This window comes from Fundulus heteroclitus, chromosome 5 (genome assembly GCF_011125445.2).
Source record: "Fundulus heteroclitus isolate FHET01 chromosome 5, MU-UCD_Fhet_4.1, whole genome shotgun sequence".
In the NCBI taxonomy this organism is placed as follows: Eukaryota; Metazoa; Chordata; class Actinopteri; order Cyprinodontiformes; family Fundulidae; genus Fundulus; species Fundulus heteroclitus.
The window spans coordinates 32,467,256-32,480,374 of NC_046365.1; the positions used below are offsets into that span (position 1 = coordinate 32,467,256).

The following is a 13,119-nucleotide window of genomic DNA, read 5'->3' on the forward strand; positions in this document are numbered from 1 at the left end:
TTCTGCCAGAAGCAAAATATCACCCAAAAAGCTGAGCGTTTGGACCAGATTCAGAGAAGCTAAGCAGTGATGTAGAAGGAATATCTTTCTGTGAAGAACAATTGATAAATAAGTCTTGATTCTCATTTCAACATCTATAGTTCAGTAAAAAGAAAATTGTGATCGAGTGGCAGAGTAATGCACATCATGACACAACAACCAAGCTGGCTGGAAATGTGTTTTCAGTTTTTTTCTTCTAAGTCAGACAACGTCGTGTGAGGTTGGTAGAAGACAAGACGCTCCTGTTGCTGCCGAGCGCACAGCAGATGAGAAGGACGATGTCTCAGGACTCAGCTGATCATCGACAGCCAGCTGCTGCTGGCGCTTTGGGTTGTTGTATTGGTGCATTGAGAAGCGCTTTGCTATTTGTGTATCAAGAAAAAGACTACGTATATACATAAAGCTGTTAATTGTTACTTACATCGGTCGAGGCAGATGACCGTTCATACTGAGCCCGGTTCTGCCGGAGGTTTTTCCTTCCCGCTAATGGGTGGTTTTTCTTCCCACTGTCGCTTCATGCTTCCTCAGTATGAGGGATTGCAGCAAAGCCATGTACAATGCAGACGACTCTCCCTGTGGCTCTACGGTTCCCCAGGAGTGAATGCTGCTTGTCGGGACTTTGATGCAATCAACTGGTTTCCTTATATAGGACATTTTTGACCAATCTGTATAATCTGACCCAATCTGTATAATATGATTGAACTTGACTTTGTAAAGTGCCTTGAGATGACATGTTTCATGATTTGGCGCTATATAAATAAAATTGAATTGAATTGAATCTTTAAATGCAGCTTCTGTTTTGGGTGTGTGGTCTTGTATCAAATATGGGAATGTTATGTGCCTGAATAGGCTTAGGCTGCTGGAGGACATCAGGGTCTATTTCTCTCACTGCTGAGTTCTCCATCTGTTCTCCAATTTACAATGCTTGTTCTCATTTCACCTTTTAACTTTTTGTTCTCTGTCTTTTTTTTTTCTTCATAGTAGTAGTTGCCCCTGGTCTGGCGTTCTGTTAGCTGTGACATCATCCAGAGAAGACAGATCACCCGTTACTACCATCTAATGTAGAACAGATTACTGGATCAATGTGGGCTTCTGTGCTTGTTTGTCTCTCTTGTTGTATCTCTGCTCTGTCTTCTGTAACCCCCAGTCGGTCGAGGCAGATGACCGTTCATACTGAGCCTGGTTCTGCTGGAGGTTTTTCCTTACCGTTAATGGGGAGTTTTTCTTTCCACTGTCGCTTTATGCTTGCTCAGTATGAGGGATTGCTGCAAAGCCATGGACAATGCAGACGTCTCTCCCTGTGGCTCTACACTCCTTCAGGAGAAGTAAATGCTGCTTGTCAAGACTTGATGCAACCTGCTGAGTTTCCTTAGATGGGAAATTTTTTTGACCAATAATCTGACCCAGTCTGTATAATATAATTGAAATTGACTTTGAAAAGTGCCTTGAGATGGCATGTTTCATGAATTAGCGCTATATAAATAAAATTGAATTGAATTGAATTAAACTAACGAAAGGAAACAACAGAAGCTCTATGTATAATAATTACCTTTCCTCATAAACTTATTCTGTTTAATTATTGAGCAGGCTAACACAGCACTTTAGCTTTTCTTCCAAGGCCATTTCCTTAAACTGATCAAACATCCCATTGTTCCGTTGATTTTATGCATCTTTATCTCCTTGAAGTTGCTGTTCCCCCTTGTATTGATCTTATAAACCTCGGTCCTTGGCGCATCTCCTTTGACTAACGGGATTGTGTCGTCCACAGTAAGTGTTTCAGGTTATGTAACAGTACAAGCTCTTTTTAAGTAATGCAAAAGGAAAATAAAATTAACAAGAAGAGAAGATTGAAGCTTTTCTAATTATTCACTGCAGCCAAGTGAGAATGTTTTATCAAGTTTTTAAAAAATTATTCAGATAGACGACTTTTGTCTTTTATTCAGGAAATATATTATTAACTGTTTGTACCAAATGGACATAATTTACTTAAATATGCATGTGCATTAAAATTGTTCACTGTAAATTAATTTTTCTTTTTATCCTCTGTTATAAAACAGGAATTGCATTTTCAATCAAGTAATGATTGTTTTATTTATTTTTTATAAAAAAAATTTATTTAATTCATTGTGTTCAAATAAACAAATTAAACAAAAACAAACCTTCTAAAGTCCTGAATGAAAGGGAGCAGAAAGAAGAATATTTAATAGTTTCAAAGACATGGTTGTTTGAACCACACAATTAAATTTCAAATTCAATTTGCCTCTTTTATGTTTTTTATTCAGGCAACAAAAAGTGTAATTAATTAGAAACTTTGCGATTTATGACTATATCAGTAAATTGACATTTACAGCAATTTCTACCTTGACTTATTAGAAACTAAGATATCCAACCATCCAGATCTAGCACCAGCAGCTTTATACATCAGACTCTTCTCAATCATTGCTGGGAATAACATGTTGTGTTATGTCTTGCTGTTTCACCATGTCACACCATTATTAATAGTGCAGCTCTCATCGCGTCATGCTTCTGTTTGATGCTAAAGAACATAAGCCCTAGAAAGGGAAGAGTCTGGGGAGCAACAGAACCTGCAGATCATCCTTCGCAGTATTGACTTGCACTATGGAAATCTGACATTTACCCACCGAAACGCTATTTTAGACGGCATATCTGTTTGCATTTTACTGTGTGGTTCAGTGTCTTATTTTTCTTTTATCATGATAGTTTTACTGCAGTTAATCAAATCTAACAAGTTCAATTTCCTGCCCATCCTAAAATAATCAAGTCATCTTGATTTCATGACAGCTTTTATTGTTAAAGTTTATCCGTATGTTTAGATAAAACAGCAGTTTATGCAGTCTGAGGAGAGAAGTGTAGCTGTGTTGGAGTTACTAGATAGAAACAGGGAGAAAACTTGCTTTTCCCTGAGGAGTTTACAAAGCATGGCTGCAGATGCATTTTATGTCCAAGCCACAGTGTTAGTACAAATAAATCTGTGTTTGTGAAAATGTTAGTATATGACGGTCTTGTTTAATGTTGCACAAATAAGTAAACTTTTGTCACTTTAAACGAAATGTCATGCACTGTAAAAGAGCAAAAAAAAAAGTCCTTTTCTCTCTATCTTTTAGCTGCTGATTACAGCCATGCTCCCCTGTTTGAGTGCAGCGCCTCTTGTGCTGAGCCTCCTCCTGGTGCCCTCCTCTGTTCTGTGCTGTCAGATTGGGAACAACAGCCAGTGTGACGCTGCTCGGTTTGTACCGGGCCACAACCTGGTGGGCGAAGGTTTTGATGTGGTCACACTGCGCAGAAAAGGAACCTATGTGATTGATGTGAATACTTACCTGAGCCCCAGTGGCACCTGTACTCTGTACTCCAACCCTCTCCAAGGCCATAGCCTCCAAAAGGTAATTTAAAATTCACCATATATAACTGCACATCTCGCTTGTAGAAATAATAGTTATGTTGCTTTTCTTCATTTCAAGGTGCCATATTCTGTGGTGGACTGGCGAGCATTCAGTCGATGCCGTGCTGATATCTACAGCAGTTTTCACACTTCTACTAGGTGCAGTATTCGAACAGCATTATAAATCACATTATTAAGAAATCAGTTACAGTAACTTTTTTTGCATTTACGTTTTGCCATGTTGCAGTTAAATGTTACAAACTGCAATGTATTTTTATTGAAATCTTATGTGTTAGAGCAATACAGTGCATAATTTTGAACTAGTTTCCTTCACAAGTCAATAAATCCTAAAAAAAGTCCACCTATGTTCTCAGTTAAATACATCTGAGAAGGCCATAAAGGTTTAATAGAGAAGGTGAGCAAACAGCATCATAAAGACAAAGGCAAAAAAAAACAGATAGGTGGGGTGATAAAGATGGGGAGAGGGTTAAAGAAAGGTTAAGTTACTAACATAATATCCAAAGCTTTGGACATGTTATGGAGCACTGCTCAGTCTGTTAACTAAAACTGAAAAGAGCTTGGATCTGCAAACCAACCAAGATGTGACCTCCTACATGCTTAAAATGGTCATTCTTCTTTAAAGTTGCATAGTGCAAGTTTTGAAGCTAAAGTATTTATTTTCTTTCCCATACATGCACTTACAATTGCCCAACATGTATTATGAGTTTTCTTCTATTTACGGCAGTTGCCTCTATAGGTTGGATATTCAGTTTACGAGAGAGTGATTCGCGCTGAATCCTCTGGGCGTGCGCACTCTCATTCGCCCGGCTATTTTGTTGAGTCTCCGCCGTAATTGATGCATTAGCGAGAGAATACGGACCAACTTCGATATTTATAGCTTTCTTACCTCAGAAGACATTATGCCTCTAAACAAAAGACGTGTAATCACAGCAGCAGATGCTTTTCCTCTTCTGCCATGCACATGCACAACACCGGTGTCATTTCAACTTGTCACCAAAGGGGGCAGACTTCTGCAAAAAAAACTGAAACTTACACTATTCTCCTTTAATCACGTGCATTATGGAAAAATTACCTTGCTAATTCTGTTTACTGTAATATCAAAGCTTTTCTTTAATTATTATGTATAGATGTTTACTGATGATTATTTTCTTTAAACTGTGCCAACAGCTCTCTGGTTAATGTTTACACATCCCAAGATAGCAATGACTGGAAGGTAAGAAGTTACTGTTGAATGAACATTTTTGAATATTTTCGAAAAACAGCCTTCAAGCTAGAGTCAGCGATTTTTCCGTAAGTTTACCCAATTCTTTTTCAATAACTGCGCATCTTACCTTTAATTTCCACTCTTCAGAGAGTTCGCATGAAAAACATCTCCCAAATCCACTGTGGTCTTATTTCTTATTAGTGAGGCCTTCCTCTTCTTCTCATAAACATGAACACGGTTCATTTATTGCGACTCTCAGCTATGTTCAAAGTCTACGGTGAGAGCAGCGGAGCTACAAAGAATGATCAATAGATAAGGTGATTCCCCTGGAACTGGAGGGACGAAGGGGGGTTAATATATATCATCTAATATATATATATATATATATATATATATATATATATATATATTCCAACCTTTACTGAGATTAAGTATAACTAAACCCAGCACACTTCAAGCTGAAACAAAAGCCCCACCGAAACAATAATAATGAAAATAAAAATAAACCCAACAGGTATAACATCATAATACAGCTTGAATATACCATAACTAAAAAATGCCAGGGGTTTATAACAACATTCAAGAATATAACGTCTATAGATGAGAGCGGAATAAATCCATCTCCTTTGGAATGAACGGCAGTGATTGGTTATAGTTTTTACAGGCATGCAGCTCCCACAGAGAATGACTTTTCTAACCTCCTTTTTGTGAATAAATAACGTAATGCCTACTTTCAGGATGGAAGGACAATTTTACCCAGTATAACAAACTTTGTTTCTGCACAAGATTACCAGCTATAGCTTTAATTGAAATATTGCTGCTTGATTTTCTTTTTATGAATTATTTTTGTACATTTTTTTCTTTCAAAATGTTGCCATTTGATAGCTTGTAAACCTATACTTTGTCTGTATTTCATCAGGTTGGCCTGGATGTAGAAAAGTATGTGTCTGCCAGCCTGGAGGTGGGAGGAACCCGCTCCTCCGCCTACAGCTTTGCTTCTGCAAGGACCAAAGAGGACCGCTACACTTTCAGCACGCACAGGGTCACCTGCAGCCATTATGGGTGCGTTGGGGAGTTGAATTTAGATTTGTCGGGTTCAAAGGCCATGTCCACTGATATAATGTTCTCACTTTTGTCCTGTTGTCCAGTTTCCGTGTATCAACCACACCTTCCCTCAGCTCAGAGTTCACAAAACATTTAGCCATCCTGCCAAGTCACTACAACTCCTCCACCGCTGCTCAGTACAGAGAGGTCATACAGACCTATGGCACACACTACATCCGACAGGTAAAAAAAGTCCCCACAGAGACATTGATTTATCTGGGAAGAAATATTTTAATTACTTTAAACTTTTTTTTAGGTTAATCTTGGAGGGCGACTTAGACGAGTCACATCTTCACGAAGCTGTCTGTCGTCTCTGAACGGGCTGACCTCAGATGAGGTAACGAAATGCACAGCTAAAAACAACTCAAAGCATGTAGCTATGCTGTTTCTCTAATACTGAAACTGCCAAACAATAACAGAGATGTTTCTACTCACAACTCCTAAATCCTGAATGATCCTCTTTATTCATTCTAAAATAATTTCCAAAACAAAATATGCCATCAATCCCCTTAAAATGGTCTTACCTGGTTTTCTATTTACATTAAAAGAAATCTACAGAATAAGAAATGTTATGCCAAACCCACTAGCCTGAACAACCAGGTTTTTCAGAGTTGTTTTTTTAAATAATCTTTTAATTGCTACAGATTCTGGTAAATTTGCCATTCCTATGCTTTTAAACCTTCCTGCTGGTTTTGACAAGGTAGTTCACCACACGTTGCTCCAGTGGCTGAAGTACTGTGCCGGAATCAGACTAGCATGGTTCAGATCTCATCTGTCCAACGGCTGTACAACAGACATGATGTAATGGTAATTTCCTCCTAACTTAAAATCAATACTACAAACTTTTACCAGTAGCATTAATCCTTAGTTGCTTATTGATGTTGCCAGTGTGTTTTTTATAACTGTAACAGTATAATTTTATAGAAGACTGATAGGAGATTCATGAGCCTGGCCATATGTGTTTAAATAGTTTTGTGGACTTACACCAGTTGCCCAATAGGTGGGACTATAGCCCCATTTACACTACCCTTTTTTAACCGTGCCGAGAATGGTCCGAGATCGGTAACTGAGATAACTATCGAGTGTAAGTCCGGTTGTGCCACACACAACCGGACTGTACTAAATTTAGACCAGTTCGATAGTAGGTCTCGGCACGGTTCTTCAGTGGCTCGGCTCTCTGATAACAAAGAGCGCATGAGCAGACCGCGTCATCTCCTTACAGTCAGCTGACTAATTTTGTGGTTTCAGACATTCATAAAAATAATAGCTTCCCTACGGTGCCACGGGATTTCCAGTGATGATTCTGCTTAGCAGTGTAATGAACCTCAACGTCTTTTGTTGTTTCCTGCGTCTGTAAGCCCTGATCACACTATTGTTTGTCTTATCCACTTCCCAAAAGCCGACTCTGTCGAGTAAATTTACCAAAGGTTGCCTTCTTCACCTGACTCTCCGCAAACAACGAAATATCACAATTATAACAAAACATAACTTCCTGAATGTTACGGGCGCCGCCATTTTTATTTGCTTGATTCCCTCCTTCAATCCTAGAGAGCAGTAGTACCGTAGATCGGCAATAGGAGGCAAGGAACCGTGCTAGTGTGATGTGTAAACGGTCGTAAGAACCAAGCTCGGCACGGTTAACTGATCAAAGCTCGGTCCGAACTCGGCATGGATCAGTTGAAAAAGGGTAGTGTAAATAGGGCTTTTGTAGAGTCATATACTTGTTTACAATGGAGCTTCTTAGGTATGCAAGTATTTTATTACAACCCACACACATATAAAACTGCACATATATTAAGTTCATCACTTCCAACAAGCTAGTTTTTTTGGTTTTAAATTGTTATTTATTTTGGTTTTGCACATTTTAGTTTACAGAGGAATTGTACGTGGTAATGTTCTGAGAATAATTTGAGAATTTGGGGGTGAGCCAACAAATTTTCCGCCTGTCAAATTTGAGTTTGGGCTAGTTTGACCTTGTTTAGATGGAAAAAGCAGGAACAATTAAAAGTAAAACCACTGAACCAATCCTGATTTTTTAAATCATCTAAAATATAGAGGCCACCATCAACAACTTACCTTCGTCTGAGTGAAATATTTACTGCATAGCAATGTCCTTTCACAATAGGGGCCACACTGCTGGTCAGTAGTTGGCTTGTGGAGCTCTAGTTTTAAACACATACATTTTAACTCAGTTTCTGTTTGGCTTTCTCTATTTGCATCGATTTAAACCTGTCTTTTAAGATCAGAATGTATCATTTTTTTCCTGCTTGTCTTTACCGTCCTTGTATCTTTGTATTTAATTCAAGTGTAGCTGTATGACATCCTCGCTTTATTTGAGATGCACACAGTCAATAGATAAACATCCAGCTGGCTGTTAGGAGATAATGCGGAGCTTTTCTTCTTCAGCATCACAAAAACTTAATTACAGTTTGTTTCATAAGTGATAGTTAAACTTTTGATTTCACATTAATTCCTTCATTTACCAAATAGAGATTAAGTTTAATCTCAAATTTATGCTTGAAAAAAGAGATCCTTTGATGTTGGTACTCAAACAGGCCGGCCTGAGGTACAACTAAACTTTGCTTGGGGCTGGCTCACTGGGCAAATATTTGGTAAAACAGTGATTATTATTAAATCTCATTGCTGTTCTGTCATGCAGGTCCACTCCTGTTTATCAATGGGCATTGCTGTCGGCCTGGGGAAGCTGAAACTCTCCAGTGTCCAGAAGTCTTGCAGTAGTGTCTTACAAAACCAGGACTCCTCCACTCAATACAGCTCAGGTCTCCACCAACACTACACAGAGGTATCAGGAGGAAACGGCTGGTTGGGGGAGTTTTTAATCTCCCAAAACGATTCCACGGGCTACTCGAACTGGCGGGGGAGCCTGAAAGACCATCCAGATATTGTTTCGTACTCCCTCCGCCCGCTCTACCAGCTCATGCCAAGCGAGTTTCAAAAGGCTGGGATGAAAGCAGCTATTGAGCAGTACTTGGAGGACAATGCTGTGAAGATCTCGCCCAAAGAACCATCCTGTGCAGGGTACACGCCTAACGTGGCCTCCAACTGCTGCCCTCTGCAGGCCTCAAGGGGAACTCTGTCAGTCACCATTGTCCGTGCCTGGAATCTCAAAGGAGATCTAGTCGGGAACACTGACAGGTGGGTTAATGCAAAGGTCAAAAACTAAGACTGCATTGTAACTAATAAGCAGTGATATGTCGCTCTTCTTTTGCTCTCTCCTGTTCACAGCTATGCGAAGATGTGGTATGGTTCCATATATCACAGGACCCGTATGATCCGATCAAACAATCCTTGGTGGAATGCTCGGTATAATTTGGGCAAGGTCAGTAAATTTTCTCATCACAGATCAGCTAAAGAAGCTCACAGACAGGGGAAAATCAAAAAAACAAATGTTCACTGCTAAAAGGGAGCTAAAAGTTGAATTTTCTTGAAATAAGTGTATTTATCCTTGAACTGACCTGCAAGTTTAAATGGTCTGCCAATGAAATAAGATTTTTGCACTTAAAATATGGACAACTCATAGCCATAATCCTATTTCAAGTGCAGTATATCTAATCGTATTTTAGCAGTCAAAATACTCATTCCATTGGCAGATAATCTTATTTACCTGCTCAAGTCAAAGACAAATATATTCATTTTAAAAAAATACTTACTTCTAGTTCCATTTTTACAGTGCAATTTAGTTACCAGAAGTGAATAGAAGTAGATTTTTCTTCAAGGACAGAATGTGGTGCTGTTGCTTCTATTATAAGCATTGGATGTCTGAACTGTCCCAACTTTCAATAACAGCGGAACAGGATTGCTAAAAGAAAGGCGAATACAACTTGAAATAGTTTACTGGGATGAGCTAAGTCTGTCTCCACAGACTCAGGGTAACAAATATATTCAAACCAAAGAATTTCAGATAAGCTTGACATCAAAATAAACAAAACATACAATGCTGGCCAACAGCCAATTCAGAGGCAAACTTTGGGAATGATCCATCTGTTCAATCCCTCTGTCCCAAGTAAATACAATTTCACTTCCACAAAAGTGGAAGGATTCGTTTCTGGGGCAGACTAGTCAGACAGCAGTTGGTCGGCCAATTAGTCACAGGGTGCATCCGAAAAACATCTTTTGGTTAAGGACTTTTCACCCAAGGAAGACAAGGAAGAAGGTAGGAAAAGGAGCCTGTTTGCTCCTTATAGTTCCTTTAACATAGGAACCTTGCAAGGTTCCTTAACTTCGGTAAGGAGCTATGAGGAATCCCACAATCCTTGGCGTGACACAAGGTACAAGCACAGCCCACCTCACGGAAATTAACGGAAATGTAGTTCTTTGCAGTTCATTTTCAGAAGGCTGTAGGCCCAGACTTGACTAGAATCACACATTTCTGTCACGTCATGATGTAGGAGTTAAAGGCTGTCTGAAATCAGTACAGCAGTCTGAAGCTCATTTCCTTCCCAAGATAGAGTTCTTACTGTTGACCTCATGAAAGGCCGAGGAACAGAAGCTAGGAGCTATAATTAGAACGTTTCCGATGCAGCCATAGACTTGGGGAACCTGTGCAAACTAGTTAACAAGCAATGTTAAAGTCTCAGATCACCCTGCTTGCATGTCTTCTAAGCTTAGTAAAACAATACTGATAATTCCCCATAACCAAAATAACATTATCCTGACTGACATTATTTCCACATTCAATCATCACCCTATAATGTCCAGCATGTAATCCTTCAGTGAATAAAACACGCCATTTACAGACAAAATTTTATACACAAGATTATGAACCTTTTTAAATTATACTCTCATTTAAAAGAGACAGAAGTCATAATGTCAGATTATCAAACAAACAAATGGACAGTAACCTCCAAGCCATGTCATAGATTCCCCATGTTTTAGGATACCAGGTCATTGCCTTCATCGATCAGAGTTTGATATTACTAGAGCTTTGGTCCCACGAGGCCATTTGAAGCAACCTTAAAAAAGAAAAAAAGTTTACATTTCAGGTATGTGTAGTTCAGAACAAATAAAAGTGAAAACGCAGAAAACAATCAAAATATAATAGAACAGTATTTGCTTGCTACTTATACCACGTAACAGACACGGTCTGCTTGATGTTATTTTATGTTCTGTGCTGCTCATCTTAGACTACAGTACATTTATTACATTTTGAGATGCAGTGAAGAAATTTTTTTTGCACCCATGTCACATAAAATATATTGACTTTAAATGCCAATACAATCACGCATGTGAATTATCTGCCATTCACATCTTCTCACGAAGGTCGACACACACCTGGGTCTGAGAATTGAAGTTTGGGACGAAGACTTGAACTTTGACGACCTTCTCGGACAGTGTGTGTGGTACCTGAGGCAGGGCACTCACAGTCTCACCTGTCCAGCGAAGAGAGGAGGCTTTGAGGTCAAATACACGCTGACCTGTGACTCACATCTGACCGGAGACAGATGCAACCGTTATAAACCCTCGCCCTAGTCACAGGAGCCTGATGAGGTTCAGAGGAAGAACGTTCCACGGTGATCACATTTGATATTTGCTTGCCGGATCTGGTAAAAACTCACAATTTAAACTCGATCTTTTAAGTTTGTTAAAAAGTTTGGTTGAATGTCTGTTAATCATACAGTGTACGTTAGCGGCTGCGGAGCTGAATTGTTTCAACAAACACATTTTGACCATAGGGGAAATGAAGCCACCATTACTCATGCTATAACAGCACTTTTAATGGCATAAACTGTCAAATTGCTGTTATATCAGTAATTGTGTACCCTTTTTTAACAAAAAAATGTCATATACGCTACAAGTTGTTGACTTGATATGTTTTCAGTCCCAAAAAAATAAATAAAAAAGCTTAGAAAGAATATCTCTTGTGTCTTAATTTGTGTGCATTCTGAGCCTGTGTCTGCCATCAAAAATGTCATTATGGTGACACAAACATTCTTGATCCTTAAAGACTATAGACTTCACCAAGACGTTGGCAACAGATCCTTAAAGTACTGCAGGTTGCATAATAGGTTGTGTTGTTCACCACATCCCGCAGATGCTCAGTTAGATTGAGATTTGGTTGACTTGGAGGCTAAATCAACATCTCAATCCCGTGGTTGTGGTCCTCAAGTCATTCAAGAATCAATGTTGTTGCAGGGGGCATTATCCCGTTGAAAGAGGTTACATCAAACAGGTGTTCTTGGTCTTCACTCAACCTGGGTCAGTACCATGTACCAGATGAAACATACAACCTACCTAAACATGGCTGACAAATCTTCAGCCATGTTTAGGTAGGTGGAATGTGTCAAAGTAATATTTACATGGATGGCAGGACCCAGTGGTTCCCAGCAGAACCTTGTTTTGCACAAGGTTCTGTTGGGAACCACTGGATCCCCCCTAACCCTACCTCCGCCAGGTTGCCTCGTAAATTACCAGCAGTAGATCAGCCTGTGCTAATTGGATTTTCTCATTAGAATCCAGTAAACAACTATGAAAAATGTTCCTTGTGGAGCCTTGTGAGACTACCCACTTACTGGAACACCCTCCGGACTTTTGTTTTTTGCAATGTTAGAGAATATCCTAGATTTAACATATTTAATATATTTATTTTGAGATTTATGCCATTAATCATGGAAAAGTATATATATATTTTTTAATCTTGAAGATTAACAACTTCGACAGTCGCGACACCCTCACCCCCCAAAAGGGGTGTGTGTGTGTGTGTGGGGGGGGGTTGAAGGCTGAAAAGTTTGGGAAACTCTGGTCTAACATGCATTAAATTTTTATTTGACCTTAATTTGGATACATCTCGCTGAAAAATAAATTCTCTTTTTCAAGAGAGACTTGTTGCAACATTAGAGCCTTTAGAAAGTCATAAAAATTACTTACACAACAACAGTACAAGTGCATATTAACAGACAATGTCAAAATATTTAACATAATAAATAATGATAAAGCAGTGGTTAAGAACTAAATCATGATTAGGAACCTACAGCCATTTTCTCAATATTTTATAAATAACATATGAACATGATATATTTTTTTTAGATCCTGTTGGTCTTGGTGCCTTTTTCTGGTTGTTGAAACCTACCAAGGTTAAATGTAGAAGGATAGAAGGAATTCAATTTAAATGACGAAAATGCACAAATCAGATGTTCAGGATTCTGGTTGTCTGAGGGAGTTTCACAGCAAAAGACACTAATGAACCGCCTGCTCTCACATCTTAATGCTTCCTGCAACAAGTTACCGTCTGGTATAAACCAGCAGCTCCTGCAGAGACCAGAGGATCCCTGCCTCTCATCTCTGGAAATCTCCTCTGACCTTAACGACGCGGAAGGCTGCCTGGAGGCGCTGC

At 39.1% G+C, this 13,119-nt stretch overlaps 1 protein-coding gene across 2 annotated transcripts; it reads left to right on the top strand.

Moving 5' to 3' along the window:
* Positions 1 to 1,744: 1,744 nt before the first annotated feature.
* LOC105940015 (perforin-1) lies at positions 1,745 to 11,634 on the top strand. Of its 2 annotated transcripts, none has more exons than XM_036137435.1 (10): positions 1,745 to 1,806; positions 3,165 to 3,440; positions 3,519 to 3,598; positions 4,628 to 4,673; positions 5,584 to 5,726; positions 5,813 to 5,951; positions 6,025 to 6,105; positions 8,428 to 8,924; positions 9,015 to 9,108; positions 11,049 to 11,634. In XM_036137435.1, exons 2-10 carry the CDS (start codon positions 3,180 to 3,182, stop codon positions 11,256 to 11,258), a joined length of 1,551 nt encoding a protein of 516 aa, XP_035993328.1. In that variant the 5' UTR covers positions 1,745 to 1,806; positions 3,165 to 3,179; the 3' UTR covers positions 11,259 to 11,634. The 2 variants fall into 2 exon arrangements, with proteins under 2 accessions (XP_035993328.1, XP_035993329.1); XM_036137436.1 differs by lacking the exon at positions 1,745 to 1,806 and adding an exon at positions 1,812 to 1,918.
* Positions 11,635 to 13,119: the final 1,485 nt, after the last annotated feature.

Excerpts from the sequence above, each read along its gene's own strand:
- LOC105940015 (XM_036137435.1), top strand. The coding sequence starts at position 3,180 with ATGCTCCCCTGTTTGAGTGCAGCGCCTCTTGTGCTGAGCCTCCTCCTG. Across the intron at positions 3,441-3,518 it reads AAGGCCATAGCCTCCAAAAG|GTGCCATATTCTGTGGTGGA; the intron begins GTAATTTAAAAT and ends CTTCATTTCAAG. Across the intron at positions 5,727-5,812 it reads GTCACCTGCAGCCATTATGG|TTTCCGTGTATCAACCACAC; the intron begins GTGCGTTGGGGA and ends CCTGTTGTCCAG.